The sequence below is a fragment of the Manacus candei genome, unplaced genomic scaffold (genome assembly GCF_025592945.1).
Source record: "Manacus candei isolate 608988 ecotype Guabito, Panama unplaced genomic scaffold, ASM2559294v1 h1tg000028l, whole genome shotgun sequence".
NCBI lineage: Eukaryota > Metazoa > Chordata > Aves > Passeriformes > Pipridae > Manacus > Manacus candei.
In genome coordinates this window covers 9,403,902-9,419,737 of record NW_026138076.1, presented here as the reverse complement: position 1 = coordinate 9,419,737, position 15,836 = coordinate 9,403,902, and the positions used below count along the sequence as shown (strand labels likewise).

The 15,836-nt window shown below is 48.9% G+C and overlaps 3 protein-coding genes across 17 annotated transcripts in view; 1 reads left to right on the top strand and 2 right to left on the bottom strand.

Moving 5' to 3' along the window:
- The window catches only part of FRYL (FRY like transcription coactivator), a 159,854-nt gene extending 157,834 nt beyond the window's left edge, over nucleotides 1–2,020 (top strand). For all 11 annotated transcript variants that reach the window (XM_051789874.1, XM_051789872.1, XM_051789875.1 and 8 more), the window contains one exon: nucleotides 67–2,020. In XM_051789874.1, the coding sequence (XP_051645834.1) occupies nucleotides 67–325 (259 nt within the window). In that variant the 3' untranslated portion in view covers nucleotides 326–2,020. The remainder of the gene's footprint in view (nucleotides 1–66) is intronic.
- ZAR1 (zygote arrest 1) lies at nucleotides 1,974–6,865 on the bottom strand. 4 transcript variants are annotated; one of them, XM_051790069.1, is made up of 4 exons: nucleotides 5,970–6,865; nucleotides 5,792–5,884; nucleotides 5,648–5,722; nucleotides 1,974–5,568 (listed from the first exon to the last, which is right to left on the bottom strand). In XM_051790069.1, exons 1-4 carry the CDS (start codon nucleotides 6,822–6,824, stop codon nucleotides 5,425–5,427), a joined length of 1,167 nt encoding a protein of 388 aa, XP_051646029.1. In that variant the 5' UTR covers nucleotides 6,825–6,865; the 3' UTR covers nucleotides 1,974–5,424. The 4 variants fall into 4 exon arrangements, with proteins under 4 accessions (XP_051646029.1, XP_051646027.1, XP_051646028.1 ...); XM_051790067.1 differs by having other exon boundaries at nucleotides 5,648–5,884; XM_051790068.1 differs by having other exon boundaries at nucleotides 1,974–5,722.
- Nucleotides 6,866–7,063: 198 nt separating this feature from the next.
- Nucleotides 7,064–9,643, bottom strand: SLC10A4 (solute carrier family 10 member 4). Of its 2 annotated transcripts, none has more exons than XM_051790075.1 (3): nucleotides 9,243–9,643; nucleotides 8,664–8,874; nucleotides 7,064–7,993 (listed from the first exon to the last, which is right to left on the bottom strand). In XM_051790075.1, exons 1-3 carry the CDS (start codon nucleotides 9,626–9,628, stop codon nucleotides 7,478–7,480), a joined length of 1,113 nt encoding a protein of 370 aa, XP_051646035.1. In that variant the 5' UTR covers nucleotides 9,629–9,643; the 3' UTR covers nucleotides 7,064–7,477. The 2 variants fall into 2 exon arrangements, with proteins under 2 accessions (XP_051646035.1, XP_051646036.1); XM_051790076.1 differs by having other exon boundaries at nucleotides 8,664–8,805.
- Nucleotides 9,644–15,836: the final 6,193 nt, after the last annotated feature.

The window sequence follows — 15,836 nt, the reverse complement described above, 5'->3', positions numbered from 1 at the left end:
TAAAGAATAAGAATATGTAAACATGTAATTTTTTTAATGTTTAAATCCATATTTGTGTGTTTACAGATCTATTTGGCCCCACGACATCTTTGGCAGTTCTGAAGATGACCCAGTTCAAACACTGCTGCACATATATTTCCGTCACCAGACGCTTGGCCAGACCGGCAGCTTCGCAGTTGTAGGCTCCAACCAAGACATGTCTGAGGCCAGCTCAAAGCTGATGGAACTTAATCTAGAAATTCGAGAGTCTCTACGCATGGTGCAATCCTATCAGCTTCTAGGGAAGATCAGGCCAGGAATAAATCTTGTGAGCACTGGATTCTGAACAGCTGTCATTTAGAAAAGAACTGATGATGATGACACTTCAGACTATTATTGAGCACCTTTCATGAAAAACATAAAAACAAGCTTCCAGCAATCCTGACAACCAACACAATTTTATCACAGCAAGAAACTGTTTCATCAGAAGTAAAAATCTGAAAATTGAAGTGAACATCCTACTTGACTGCTCTTTCTACACAGCAGCCTGTGTGGCAGTAGTATTTTTTTATTAAATTTATCTATAAAAACTACATGAAAGGAAAAGGGCTTAAATGTAATGCATACATATGCATTATTTTCTGTTGTAACAGAACTCTAAATGATATTTGCAGTAACAGCCTCTACGGGTTGAATCAGTATCGCAGGTGGGATGATGCTAAAATCAAGGCTGGTTTATTTTGGCTGAAGACCTGCAAGGCTTCCTGGCTTTTCCAGCAGTAGTAGATATAATCATCAACTAATACCTAACGAGACACTTTGCAATGTCATGAAGAATGTGCAGTCCAACATGAGTAGAATGACTTACGACTGCAAAAACCATTGACTTCTCAGTGTTTTATTTGCTTTTGTTGTCTGTAATAAGGAAATTATGTGTGTGAGTTAGAATGTATGGCTAGGTGACAGTTTGTTTTTTGAAGGTATGGATGATTGTTAAATAAGGTCTCAGAGCATGCTTAAAAGAGCTGCAAGATTATTTTTGAAGAAATTTTATTTTATTAGATCTAATCCTCATAGTGTGTAAATGTTAGGACATTTAATAATATTTTCAACTGGGATTTCCCAGTGTTTCTAAAAGAAATAATATATCTGTTAACTTTATTGGAATGCTGCTCAGTTCTCTGACCAGTGCTTATGTTACAAATATTGATAACAACTAACCAAAAAGTAGCTGCCTGCAGAGACTTTAAAATGTATATTAAAGATATATGCTGCCCATCAGCAATTCTCATTAGAAGTTAACTTATTTTATTCTGTATATATTCTAGAAACTGTATAGTGCAAAACCAGTATTTTTCTTGTAAATTTGTGCAATGCACTGTTAAAACAGTAGGTGTATAAAGCTATGAGGGGAAGGGGGGTTCCCTCGTGGTAGTCACATCCAGTACTTGCAGTCTGAGTAGTCTGCAGGGTTTGAAGAGTTTGAATGCACGTATATGCATCTTCATGACTCAACTGCAGCCTAAGGAATTGGGACTATATAGAAAAAAAATAAATTACTGACTACCAAAACATGCAAACAGGCAATATATTCATAGTTCAGTGTCAAAGTCTGTAGCATAAAACAAACTGGATTCTGTTGAAACCAATAGCATTTTGTAGAAAAAAAAAAAACAAACAAAAAAAAACCAGAAAAAAAGAATGTAGTCCCACTATTCCTGTGATTTGAAAGGAACACCCAGTATTTTTATATACATCTCTTACCCACTGTGATTTTTTTTTAAATGGGCTCTAATTCCAGAGTTTAGAATGTAGAATTGAAATTCTTAGCTCTGCCTTTTTGAGGGAATTAGACCCCACTAGAAATGTAATTATGCTGAAATGCATTAATTGAAGGCACTGTGCACACTGTTGGACTGCTGACAGTAGTTATGTTATCCTAACAAGTTCTGTAACTGGTCAAGGCACATCCATATTCACTGTATTTTTTTTCCCTGTCCCTGATAAAATTGAATTATTTTGATGGTTTTGTGGTACTGTAGATGGTGTTCTTAATTATTTAATTAGTATTTACCAGGGATAAGTAGTTTTATTTAGGGGCACATTACACTTTTATTTACATCATCTTTTACCAGCTTTTTTTGTAAAAATAAAAGACATTGTATCTGTCATTTTGTGTATTTTTACAAGCTAGAGTTTAAATACTTTAGCCAAGCAGACCAAACACTGACAACAGAAACCTGGGTGCCCTGAAGTCATGGTTTTTTCCTTTTATGTCCTGTCATTGCAGCAGCATTTTCCTAGGCATCTTCTGAAACTGTTAATGGATTTCTCATGAAACTCAAACCTGAATTCATATATGTCATTCCTTATGCTTTACATCTTTCTCCATTTATAATGGCTAGTGGAACCTGCCCAATGGAGCAGAAGAACACCAGCTGACTGTGTGATATTGCTTTAACTTTGTGAAGCTTTTCAAAAATTACTCCTCAACTACTGCATAAACTGCCACCCTGCATTACCTGATGCCAGGTCTGTTCCAAATTGAAGCTATGGTAAAGCTGTCTAGAAAAAAACCAAAACATCAGACAGCTCCAATAAGATGCAGCAAATATAGCACTGACTGAGCTAACATGTGCAAAAGAATCCCGTCATGAAAAAGCCGTACAGGGCAAGTTCAAGATATCTTTGAAGAACTGGCAACACAAAGGCTGTTTCTTTCCACTTTGCATAATCACATAGGTCAGGAGTTGCTTTCCTTTTTCTTGCTGAGTCTGGGAACCAGTGCCCATGACACACAGTGTGTGCTGTCAAGGACATGACAGGGCAGTAAAACTGAAAAGGAACTAGAGAAATACAGAACTGTACTTTAGCATCTAGCAGTAAAAGCATTGAATATATTTCTGTAAGAGGGATGACATGTAGAGCTACTATGGAACTGAGGAATGCTACAGGATAAAGGAAAACTTGTTTAATATGGCTGCCCACTGCCCTCTACTCCTCCAAGTCACAAAACTTGGCAATAGCTAATGAAAGCAGGGGTGGCTCTTTGCTGCTACCTGCCCTGGGAGCCTTCATCAACTGCTTGCTTGGACAAGTTGCTGCTGAAGCACCAAGTTCACATCAGCCTGTTTTACATCTTATCAAGCAGAACCAACTGCTGCTCTGCTTAGTGCTGTGCTTAGTGGGGATGACAACCCTGAAGTTGTACTAAATTTCACTTTGGGCTATTACTGATAATAATCACGTAAGAGTCACCATTTTCACAGCAAGTAAACCTCAAAGCAACACTTGTGAGAATACATGTAAAAGTAGGAAGCACTTGACTGCTCATATTGCCATTAATTGCCATATGATTTGATACTGACATGGCACAGAGCTTCAGTTCTCAGGCTCATTATCAATGTGCACAAATTCATCACCATCAGGCTCTCACTGCATCCATCAGGAACAGACCATTAGAATGGGGAAGGCAAATAGGAAAATGTATTGAAGAACACCCTTAGAGGGGAATATGCTCAGAAGTTAGAAGACATCCTAGATCATAGCTGCAACTGCAAGCTAAGGCAGTGTGGCTGGATGGCTTGCAGAGAGGGCCCCAACTGATTCCTCCTCAAGCTGGAGACTTGCCACTGCTCATTACAGTACCTACAGGTGAGTACAAGGCACACACACCTACAGGAAACTGCCCAGCTGCAGGTGTACTTTTCAAGTTGATCAGAGCAAGGATGAAACTTGCTGTGAAAGCCTGAGTGAGCTGGTAAAGCAAGGGATATTTACTTTCACTGTCATACAGGGAAAAACACTTCAGGTAGAAGTATGAAATAAAACAGTATTCTGCTCTGCAGGGGATAGGTCTACTTGTTCCCAGAATGCCTCATGCTGCTATAATAATGAACGCAGCAAGAATAAATAAAATTACTTGGCAATAAATTGTCACTGAAGCATTAAGCCTTAGTCACTGCAGCAGGTTCAAGGGGTATATTGAAATAAAGCAGGAATTTACAGCAAGACGAGTTAAGCCTATAGGATTAACACTGCCCCTCAAAACAGACATGTTTGTACAAGGGATACTGTTTGCCTATCCAGCCATATACTAGCTTCCACTTGGAGATGCAAAACCACCTGGCCCTGAAGCTGCTGTACAGCATGGGCTCAGAATAGTTCTCCCTTTAGTCTTTAAAACAGTGGTCTCAAGTAAGCTAGGTACAGATGTAGACAAATTTGTGATAACCAAGATAAATCACTCTTTTCAAAGAGAAGCTACATCTAGAGTCCTGCAAAAGGCTTTGTGCATTATGGTGTTTTATTTCAAAATTAGTGTTCAGTAGCATTCTCAGAAAAGTATGTTTTCCTCTAAGTTTACCCAACTCCTTAGCTGAAGGGTAGACTGGGGGTGGCAGTGTAGGTTGTAGTAGCTTTTGAATCTGCTCAGATAGTGATGCTGTAGTTAGTCCCAGTCAGTTTGTAACACTGCTGAAGTATGACGGCCCTACAGAGGGCATCACCACTGAAAACACCAACGGCCCACAGAGAGCATTATCTGGGAGTAAACAGTGCTGGTTCTGTCATTACTACCAAACACCAAGAATACAATTCCTAGTTGCAAACCCAACCCCAGAAGGGTGTGGGAGTTTGATCCTTCCCTAGTGGCAGGCATCTAAACCATAACTAGATCAAACTCCTCAAGTGTAATCCAGTAAGTGCACAGCTCTAGTGCTTTATCTACAAGTTGAAGAAGAAGCCAGGCAGAAGTGTCACTTCTCTTGATAAGCTTGCACAAGAAAGATGAGCAATACATTTACTATGAGACTATAATATCAGTGACTCTGTTCCTCAGCATTTTGTGAAAACTATCCCTGAAAAGCTTTCTTTGGTTTTAGTCTACAGACAAGAATACCAGCTTAGCTAAATGCAGACCAGCTGTACCAGTAAGAGTGACCTAGTTCTTACACAGCTTTTCTCAATCATTTTCTAGTGATGAAAAACAGGTGCAGAATACTTTCTACATGGACTAGAGGTGGGTACAGTAAGTGAATACTATTATGTGTTTAGTTCATGAATGATGGTCTACTAACTACTGTAGATGTTGATTTGATGTTAACTTCAAGTGTTTGACTAGTTCAAGAGTAGGAGCAGTAACAGAAACTGTATCCGCCTGAAATGCTACAAGGTCCTGAGCCAGGTACTTCCAAAACCATCACCGATTTACAAAACACTTGTGGGCTCTTCCCCTGTGCAAGTTACAGAATTTGCAATATGCACCCTCTGCTGAGCACAAACCCACCTGATCATCTGAGTATGCTTTGCAGTACTTTTATTTTCATGCTTTCCTAGCTACACCTCACTAAGTATCTTCAACAATACCAACAACAAAAAAAATCTGCTCTACTTGCAGTCTTCTAGAAGAGCCCTAAACAAAACCAAAAAAAAACCCTATCCCACTCAGATGATGTATTTGAAACTGAATGTGCTATCACAGGAGAGGCGTTTCCCTTTGCATCTGCCACAGAGGTCCTGGCGGTGGGGCCTCTTGGGATCCACGTGGCGCATCTTCACGGGGCAGGTGCACCGCGTCTGCTTGCAGCTCTGAGGGAGAAGGCGGCGGTCGGGGAGGGTGGCCAGACCCAGGGGCCGCCCGGCCCGCGGCAGGGAGGGCGTCCCTTACCTGGCAGGTGATATCCTCCACACGGTACGGATTGTAGGACTTCTGGCAGGTCCGGCAGAACTGCCGAAAATAGACCTGGGGGGAGGCCGGAGTCAGCAGGGGGGCGGCGGCGAGGGGGCCGCGCGGGGACGATCCGAGCCCTACCTTGTTGGTGCCCTGGACGCACCAGACGTAGGCGCTCTCCCAGCGGATGTTGCAGGCCTTGCAGTGGTAGTACCCGTACTTCTGCTCCAGAAACTGCCGGGGACAACAGTTACTCGACGGGGCGGGCACCTCCCGGGCCAGCCCGGCCCCGCTCCACTCCCCCCCGGCCACCCCTCACCTGGAAGCGCAGGCGGGTCTTGCCCGCCGACGGCTCCCGCTTCTGGGGTGCGGCCGGCGGCTCAGCCGGCGGCTCTGCCGGCTCTGCCCGCGCTGCCTCTGCCACCGCCACCTCCACCTCCTCCTCCTGGCCCGTCTCCGTCGCCGCTGGCGGCTCCGGGGTGGTGGCCGGGCGCTGCTCCAGGGGCTCGGCCGGGCGCTGCCCCAGCGCCTCGGCGCCACCCTCGGTACCACCCTCGGTGGGCTTCTCCCAGCTTGCCCGCACGGCGGCCGCCTCCGCCTCCCGCTGTTCCCTCAGCGCGGCCGGCTCCTCCTCGACGGCCGCCGCCGCCGCCTTGTCCTGCTGCTGCAGCCGCTGCTCCGGCTCCGCGCTCGGCTCCTCCAGGAAGGCGGTGAGTCTGCGGGACGCCATGGGCGAGTAGACGGCGATGGTGCGGGGGAAGCGCACGGCGCGGGTGCTGGTGGTGGCGGGGCTGCCCAGCTCCTGCTCCGCCTCGCGGGGCCGCGGCGCCGCGGGGCCGGGGCGGCGGCGCATCAGCGTGCGGGGCCCGAGCGAGCACTGCACCGAGGCGTCCTGCCGTGGGTTCACCTGCACGCCCACCTCCTTCGTGTTGGCCTTGCGGAGTCGCGGCGTCAGGTTGGGGTTGACCTGGGACAGGATGGCCTTCAGCTGCGCCCGCTGGTAGTTGTCGAAGTACTCGGCGGCCGCCGCCGCGTCCCCGTAACCCGAGAAGTAGCCGCTGCCCCGGGGCCGCCAGCCGCCTGCCGCTCCCCCTTTGCCCTTGGGCGGCGGGTAGCGGTAGGAGTAGGGGTGGTAGGCGGTGTACAGGTAACTCGCCATCCCCTCCTCCGCCATCGCACCGTACCCGGAGTGCCCTCCCTACAGGGGCGGCCTTAAATACCCCCGGGGCGGGGATGGGCTTCCCCCGCCCCCGACGGGCGCCGGCTTTCCTGCCCCTTCCCGTCTCCGCCTGGTGCTGGGCTTCGGGCAATCACCCCACGCCACACACAGCGCCCCAGGTGAACCGGGCACGCGGCTTTTAATTACCCCCGCGGGATTAGACAGAGGAGAACACGGGTTTGGTTCGGCTTCGCCATGTATTTGTGGTGAGAACAACGAGCACAATGCTTTTACAGCAGGTGGGAGGCACAGAGATACACGCGCGAGGTGGTTTTTCCCTTCATCCATACTGGCACCGAGTTGGCTTTGCCTTTGTAAAACGCTGTCTCCTTCCTTCTACCCATTCCTGCTGCACTCAGCCGGGCAGCAGCCTCCTTACATAAAGTTTTACAGTTACTGGTCTGCATCACAACGATACTTTTTACCTTCCCCCCCTCCCCCATTTACTTTTTGAAGAAGTAGAACTGATGGTAATAAACACACATCACCTTGTACAATGGGAGCAGCTGGAGAAACAATGGAGGCTGGGCAGCTTGGTGAGCGCAGCCCCAGCCCAGTTGCAAGCACAACACACATTCACATCCCAGGGAGTCACCTCTTTATCTCGCCTAAAGCGCTGTCTGCGTTGGCTCCATCTGAATGGAGTTGTGCTCCTCTGTGGTCACTGTGCCATATGAAGTATCGGCTACCTCTTCTTCCTTCAGTTTCTTGTAGGAAATATCTGTGTCTTCCTCTTCTCCGAGTGTATCTTGCTTGTAGCTGTCTCTTCCATACATCTTGTATACCAGTACAAAGAGTCCCGCTTCTGCCGACTGAAAAAGCGCATAAAGCAAGGGAAACATGTACATGCCCCCTATGAGCTCCGGGGGGAAGGTGAGTTTTAGGATGGCGGTGCAGAGCTGGACGTTTTGGCATCCTGTTTCCAAAGACACTGTTCTCCTGCAGTGTGGGGGCATTTTAAAGACCGTGGCTAAGCCATATCCCAAGGCGTACCCTGCTAGAGGCATCAGCACTGCAATGGCGTAGACAGATGCAGGAATGTGTGCCAACAGATCTGGGCCCAGCATGGTCCCAGTCAGGATGAACAGAATCACTAGAGTCACCAAGAGAGACCACAGGGAAATCTGGCAACAGATACAGACATTGAACACATGGGTTATTAGTTTAAAAGGGTAAGCATAGGAGGTAGACACTTGCTAAGAGAGCCTAAACTGCGAAACATGGTTGTGTTCCCCTTCCTGGGTTTGCTCCTGGCTTGGGATTTTGGTGGTGTTTGATCATATCCCAGGAAAGGAAGGGGCTGAGGTCACCCTCCATCATTGTGCTTTGGGATGACTTGCTGGGAATCAAGAGAGCCAGGGCGTGTGCTTCACTCTTCCTTTCACAATTAAGCTAATTTAGTTGCATATTTTCAGGAAGCATGGCCATGCCTGCAGGTTGGTTTCACTTGCCCTGGGTGCAGCGGAAGTGGGGAGAAAGTGGGATGCTGGGGAATGCTTCTGGTAGAGGGTCCAGGATGACTCCCAGGGTGCAGTGCCACGCTGCCCTCCTTTCCGTGCACTGTGATAGGGGGTAACCCGCCCTTTCCCTCGCTTTCCATCTCTGCCCCACCGTTTTATTTCAAGACTGTAAGTCCTGGTATTCCACCTAAGTAGTTGAATATGCCTGTGTGAAGCTACCATCGGTTTGGAGGGACCAGAAAGGTTACTGCCGTCCGACCCCCGTCCACCGGTGCCGCCCCCGGGCATCCCCCCGCAGCGCGGCTGCCCACCTCCCCCCGGAGCCTGTGCCTACCTTGACCAGGAGGTCGGCGGCGCGGGGGTGCCGGTACCGGATGAGCACCCCCAGGCCGATGGGCAGTAGGGTGCTGCCCAGCGTCAGGCTCACCGCCCCCAGGGGCAACAGCTGCACTACGGCCGTGTTGATCCAGTGGCGGCTGTAGATCCAGAGGCAGAGGGGCATCAGGAAAAGGGCCAGCAGCGTGGAGGAGGCCGTCATGATAATGCTGCTCCGGGGGAACCAAAGAGACACGGGATCACCGCCTGCCCGCCCGGGGAGCAGCCGCCTCAGTAAGAGGGCTCTGCAGCCGGCCGGGCGCTTCTCACGGCAAGAGACCCCCCCCCTTCCCGCCCCGGCCAGGGCGCGGGCAGGCTTTTTTGGGGAGGGGGCAGGAGGCGTGTGTCAGGGTCCGCGTAAGATCTGCCCCGGGAGAAGCAGGAGAGCAGTGCTGCAGATTCCCACCCGTGCCCGCCCGTCCGTCCGCGCATCCGTCCATCCCGCTTCCACTGGCGGCAGGTGCCCAGCCAACCCTCCTCGCGTCCCGGGGCCGCCGCAGCCCGGCCGGCTGGGGGCGAAGGAGAGCGGGGCGCCTACCTGAGATTCATATCTCCGTCGACGAGCACCGACATGAGGTTGGAGAGGTTGCCCCCGGGGCAGCAGCCGCACAGCAGCACGGCCACGGCCGCCACCTCGTCCAGGGCGAAGATGAGGGCGAGGAGGAAGGCCAGCAGCGGCATAGCCACGAATTGCCCCAGCAGCGCCAGCAACAGCCCTACGGGCCGCCGCAGCTGCTGCCCCAGCTGCCCCAGCTCCACGGCGCAGCCCAGCCCCAGCATGGTCACGCAGAGCCCCAGCCCCACCAGCACGCTCAGGCCCTGGCTGAGGGAGCGGTCCCCGAAGGCCTCGCCGCTCCCGGCCAGCGACCCGCCGTCGGGGCCACCGCCCGCCGCGGCCGCCGGGGGCTGCGCGGAGCTGGCCATGGGCTGCGCGGCCCCGGGAAGCCGCCGGCTCCCGGCCAAGCCCCAGAGCAGGGAGCGGGCGCGGGGGGGGCCGTCAGTGCGGGATGCGGGGACGGCTCGCCCCGGCGGCCGGCGGAGCCCGCATCCCGCCCCGGCTCGGTTCGGCTCTCTGGGCGCTGCCGATGCGCTGCGTCCGCGGTCCCTCGCCGCTGTCTGCTGCAGGCGCCGCCCGCTCGTCCCTGGACCCACGCGGGGCCACCCCCGGCGTGGGCGGTGTCTCGCAGCCGCCTCGACGGCAGGCACTCCCGGCCGCCAGCGCCGCCCGGCCCCGCTGGAGGGAAGCGCAGGCGGCAGAAAGGCTCACGGCCGAAACTCCCTCCCCGGCGCGACCCCGGCAGCCCGAGTCTGGAGCCGGCACAGCCACTTGCATCCTCCCGAGGGCCGGGTTGACTCTTCCAGCGGAGGAACTGAGGTATCAGGGGATTTACTTCGACATCGACATTAAAATTAACGTCAATTAGCGTCGCAGTGTCACCCGATGTGGGTGGGCAGCACCAGACCCCTCTGCTGAGGGATAGCCAAGCTTGTTCCCTCTCCAGGCAAATGGCCATCTGATGTGAAAGCTTCGGGAATGCATGAGGAAGGCTAGAAAGCCCTTTTAGGAGGTCGAGGAGACACTGCTTTATGCTGATGGGGTCCCAGAAGCTTCTAAGGAGAAGAGGTACCTTTTAAAGGGTGGTCAGAGGAAGCAGGCAAGCTCACAGGCACAAGAGTATTCAATCCAGGGTAAGAAATGTAGTCCACCAACCAAAAATCACATCCAAGGGTGATACTGTTTTCAGTCATAAAATTGTGCTTTCAGCATTTACTTTTCATTTAATAATTGTGTCACCCTGTTCCTTCAAAAATAAAGGGCTGCATAGGATGCCAGACTGGACTCGCAAGGGCAGGAACTCCCAAGAGAGGAGGGCAGCCTCTGAGGTGACTCCCACTCTTGGCACCGCTACTGACTGTGTCTCAGGAGTGTAACTATCTTTTTTGCTTTCACCTGGAGGATTTAGAAGGATCACAGCCACCACTTCACATTACTACTCCTGGTTGGGGGTAGCTGACTCAGGCTTCTGCACTTAATGTGTGGCTTTACTCTGCATGAAGCATTTTGGGTCACAGTTCAAAGGGGACACACTGGATTTAAGGAGAGAGCCTACAGGAGCTACCCTGACTGGGTGCTTTCCTTAAGCTCCATCAGACAGCAAGTTTCTCAAAAATTTATTTGGGTAAAATTTTGGGCTGCCCGGGGATTCAAGTAAAAATTTTTTGTGGCTTGAGAGAAAAACAGATTGTTTGCCTATAAAACCTTTAATTCTTACTTGGGGTACAGGTAACACAAGAAGTGCAAGTGGTACCTAGTGATAAAATCCTGGGTACACTACTTTGCCAGAATGAGACCAAGTTCAATACTGTTCTGCCTGTGTTTCCTTGTCATTAGTCTAAGGAGAGCTCAGGGAAGATGAGTCATCAGAGCTGAACGACCAAATAGGATCCAGATTGCTTCAGTTCATTCATATTTTTGGACTCTGTGTACTGCTAGAAGAGGGGAGCACAGGATCTTGTTGGCTTTTTGAGCCAACAGCATTCTCTGAACTCAATTTTCAGGTTTGCATATGCAGAAAAGTGCTTGCAATATATTTATCGTGCTTCATAAAGTCTTACCACTGTTATATCTTTTTCCATCCTTCATGTAGCCAATATTTGGCTTCACAGCATGCAGATCATTTGCTTATCGTACCCTCCCTGGTTTGTCAGTAATGCCTGTTCGGTTCCCTGCGGTGCAGCCCAGCTGGGATCACCATGGGTAAGCCTGCCTGGATCCACTGTGCAGAGCTCAAGGCAGCTGCCTATCAAGCAGGTGTGAAGGGCACAGGCCAGGCCTTCTACTTTATCTCCAAGTGTCACTCCCCAGACTTCCTACTGGAGCAGGGCTGGTCATGGGAAGATATTTTTGTGTCATAATGTGTGACATCTATCATTCAGGCAGTTACAGGAGGAGTCCAGTATTCCTGGATACAATGAAGCAGATATGTGCTCTTTCAGAGCATACCCGGTCAGCATAAACTTCAGTTTTAAGGGACACTGAGCTGTAGCATTTCTAGTGGGAAAATACCATGAATGCATAGCAAGAAATCAAGACCTCTTCAGATTTTTCTTATAATTTATCAGCTAAAATTAAAGTTCAGCTCTTGTTTTAAATGAGAACAGTAGTGCTGTCTTCAGGGAAAGCCAAGTCTGAACCCAGCCGATGTGCTTTGCTACTTGTCTGTCCAGAGAGTACCACGACCTTCAGTGGCACCCAGCATATTTTCACGTCCAGCATGTAGAATGAAAAAACATTGTACCTGCTGCTGGGCACAGTTCTTGTCTCTTTAACTTGCTGCAGGCTTTCCCAACATGTCATCATTAAAGCACAGTCTGGAGTCTGGAGTGATGCTAAGTAGCTTTGCAGCATCTGGCTGTGAGGCAGCCAGCTCACACATAGTGAACACCTCGATGTATGTGAACCCGTGGCTAATTCCTTCTCTGTTTTCTTTTGTGGAGGGCAGGAGAAAGGCTACTGCCTATGCTGCTGTTATTGGAAGGCACAAATTAAATATTTGAATACAAAAAGACTTGGCAAATAAACTCGATCATTTATCATTTTCAAATTATTCCTTGTTAGTCCTTCTGTTGAAAAATAGATGAGAGGATAAGAGTTAGCAAGAGCAAGAAGACGGAGGGAAAGGACTCACTGAGATACAAGCTTGTTGTAGTTTGTAACTGTTATAAATAATAGTGCCTTGCATTATTCTTGGAAGGGGTTGATTTCCATAGAAGAGCATGTGTGCTATAAACTGGTCTAGAGAGGCAAAGTCCATCAAACACTAGGAATTTTGTGTGCTGTCTTACAACAGGATTTTTGTGCCTTCCTGTTTTTCAACTGGAATTAAAGGATAAACTTGTAAGGAATTTTGATAGTGCTTTAAGAAATTAGCAAAGCAACCTTGCTGTACGTTCAGCTAGGGACTACTCCAGCACATTGTGTGGAGATGCTCTTGGAATCACTTGCTTCTCCTGACAGAGATTAAAAGCATCTGGCATAGCCCAGGACTATTGCAAAATTGCAATCACTGTGTCTATGCAACAAGGTCCCCTTGGTGTCCTCCAAGGGAACTCGCTGAGAGTGTTGTTCACTGAGCTGAATTTGAGGCAGCAGGAGGAGATTCAGTGTGTGCAGTTGTCATGACTGTCACTCCACATGCTCAAGAGCCTCAGGCAAGGATTGATTTGCAAATCTCAAGCGAGTTATAGGTAAATCAGAGTCTTGGACTGGCCTAAATCCTGAACATGTTGCACTTCAGGTGTGTGCATGCTGTAGTTATAAGCACTACCTGAAAGCAGACAATGGCATGGGGTGGGAAAGCAAAGCGTGGTTACCCCCTCTTTTTCCACTCTTCTCATTTCAGTGCAGTATCCACTTCAGCTCCCTACTCCTCCCACCTTGGCTCATTGTGTGCTGTGCCTGGGTCTGCGGGGAGCAGCGGGACTGAGCTGCTGCAGGCTGGTGTCACCCACCCATAAGTTGTGCTCTGCCTCTCTGCACATCCGTGCCAGCTGATTTGTGGAGCTGTGCCGAGTATTTGCAGAGGAAGAGAGGCCTCTGAAGGATAGTCCTGGAGGATGGAAAGCTTTTGGTCAGCACATTTGAGTGGTGGTGCTACTAAAGAGGCTGGGACAAAATACTGCCATGAAAATGATGTGCAGGTGAGACCTAGCAGGAGTAGGTTCTGATTTTCAGGGGATGTGCAATCCCTTCATTTCTACTTTACTTGCTATGCACCTAGGTTATGGATAGAAATAAAATTAAATTAAAGACTTAGTAGGAGAGTAATAATTTTCCATGAGAAAAAGAAAAGTCTTTGCTCTTGTCTGGAATTAAAATACTCCTTAAGGTGTATAGTGTGATCTCCTACACACAGTTTCAGGTAATCTTGTGGTAAAACTCCATGAAATGTATATGCTTGATCTTATTTATGATGTAGATTCAGAGTGGTTATTTTTATAGCTTAGGAGAGTTGGGAATTGGAGCCTAATTGTGCAGAGATACTGGTGCTTTTGCTTGTTCTTCCATGGTTATCTTTCTGCTAGGAACAACACGTCAGCTGGTCTTTTGCTGAAGTAGGTCCCTCTCTGACACCTGTCTCCCGCTCCCTCTCTCAATAGCAGCAGCACAGAGGGGACTTTGCACCTTTTGGCACCTCCACCAGTAGCCCACCTCCACTGAGCCAGCAACTGTAAGATCTTAGCAGACAAAATGAGGTTTTCATTTTTTAAAATTTTATATTGTTTGGGAACTGGGTCACTAAACAGGCAAGAAAATACATTTTTGAAATAAGATGAAGCATTGAGATTTGTCCAATTAAGTCTTTCCTAAAAAACCTCCCCAGCCAAACATAGACAGAAGCTGCTTTGGTGAGGATGTACCGATCGACCGACGTTGCTCCTGCCCCGAACCACTTGTGTTTCACTCAAAGGCAGAGTGCAGTTGGACAATATAGGTGGAGAACACACAAGAGCCACAGGTTCCCTGTTAGTTTATTGATCCCACAGATGTCTGTAGTGCAGAAGGAGTAGGACAGACCTGCCTTCCCTCCTTCCCAGGCTTCTCTGCTATCCTTCAGTGTGACACTTGGCCCCATCGCAGCCCTGTCATGCCTCATCCTAAGCTTGCTTATCTTAAACTCCCCTCTGTCCCATCCTTAGCAGGGTGTCGCTGCTCAGTCCTGCTTGTTAAACCTTCAAGATAATCACCATCTTTTATCCCGTGGCGAGCATCCTTGACTAGACCCTGGGTTTGAATTTCAGAGTGCAAAAAATGAGATAAATGTTTCCTCTCCTCCTCAGCGGGAGTCATTGCTGTGTCCATTTTCTCCTCTTACAGGTGGGATCCCACCAAACCATCCTTGTCTTCTCCTTGGCTCAGGTGGTAAAGGCATCCAGGCACCCTCCTCCTCCCTCTACTGCTGCGCTGCGTCTACCTCCCCTCCTCCTTGCTGCCTTTGTGATTTCTACATTCTCGGGAGTGCTGTCCCCTTCTCTCATGGATTCCTCTTCCAAATGATGCCTGTTTCAGTCCAGCCCAGCTCCTTATTTATGCCTCCCTTGGGAGCAGTGCTCTCTGCAACTCACAGCCTCTGAGATTTTATTAAATTGAAGCGGTGTGGAAGGGAAACAGCACAAGCCTGAGCTGTGCTGTCTCCTTTGTGTCCCTGCTATCTGTTCAGTCTCTGAGCAGTTTGGAACAGATCCTTTCACTAAAACTGTGAGTTAGCAGGCAAGGGCAGAAATTATTATAATAAAATCCTCCTGTTACACTTGGTGTTCCCTCATGTTTATTTTTAAGATGTCTGAAGACCATTAATCAACCAGTAAGGGCATGATGCCTTGGGTTGCAATGTTCCAATAATTCATAATTAGAACTAAGTGTTTGAGGCTGCATGATCTGCCTTTTAGAAGCAAGATGAAAAGGTCTTTTGCCAACCATCCCATTAGAAAAAGGCTTCTGGTCCATGAAAAGAGATTAAATCAGGGGATCGTTGAAGAATAATTTTGTAAATTGACTGCTAACACTCAGTTGTTGAGGCAGTTCTACCCCTACAACTGTAAAACAGCTACTAGCAGCAAGTTTTTCTTTAAGCAAATAAATGCCTTTTTGTGAAATACCTTTACCCAAATTCAAATAAGAAAGGATACTGCCTCAGACATTGTTCCATTTTGTTGTCATTTGATCTTTTTGTGGAGTTGGAGTATTATCAGCATTAAGATGAAAAGTCATAATAAAATAAATGACCTGATGACTAATGCATGCCTGGGTCCAGAAGAGCCAAAATTAGCATTCTGCACAGCCAGGCAGGGAGAGGAGGTGAGATGAGCATGACTCTGAAAGCAGTGGATTTAGTTTTAAAAGTCAAATGGTATTTTGCACTGCAGGCATAGTTATTGCTTTGCACAGGTTCTTGCAGGCAGATGGTCTTAGGACTTTAGAGACAGTGTGTCTTGGATGTCACAGCCCTGATTTACCCCCCTGTGAGCTTCATGAACAGCCTGTTCAGCATCTTCAGGTGTGAGGGACCCTGATAGCTGTGAGGGGACGGCGGTGTCACCAAGGTCAGAGGGCACACTGACGATGGGATGT

Excerpts from the sequence above, each read along its gene's own strand:
- SLC10A4 (XM_051790075.1), bottom strand. The coding sequence starts at position 9,628 with ATGGCCAGCTCCGCGCAGCCCCCGGCGGCCGCGGCGGGCGGTGGCCCC. Across the intron at positions 8,875-9,242 it reads GACGGAGATATGAATCTCAG|CATTATCATGACGGCCTCCT; the intron begins GTAGGCGCCCCG and ends CCCCCGGAGCAG. Across the intron at positions 7,994-8,663 it reads CCGCCGACCTCCTGGTCAAG|ATTTCCCTGTGGTCTCTCTT; the intron begins GTAGGCACAGGC and ends ATCTGTTGCCAG.
- ZAR1 (XM_051790066.1), bottom strand. The coding sequence starts at position 6,824 with ATGGCGGAGGAGGGGATGGCGAGTTACCTGTACACCGCCTACCACCCC. Across the intron at positions 5,885-5,969 it reads AGACCCGCCTGCGCTTCCAG|TTTCTGGAGCAGAAGTACGG; the intron begins GTGAGGGGTGGC and ends TGTCCCCGGCAG.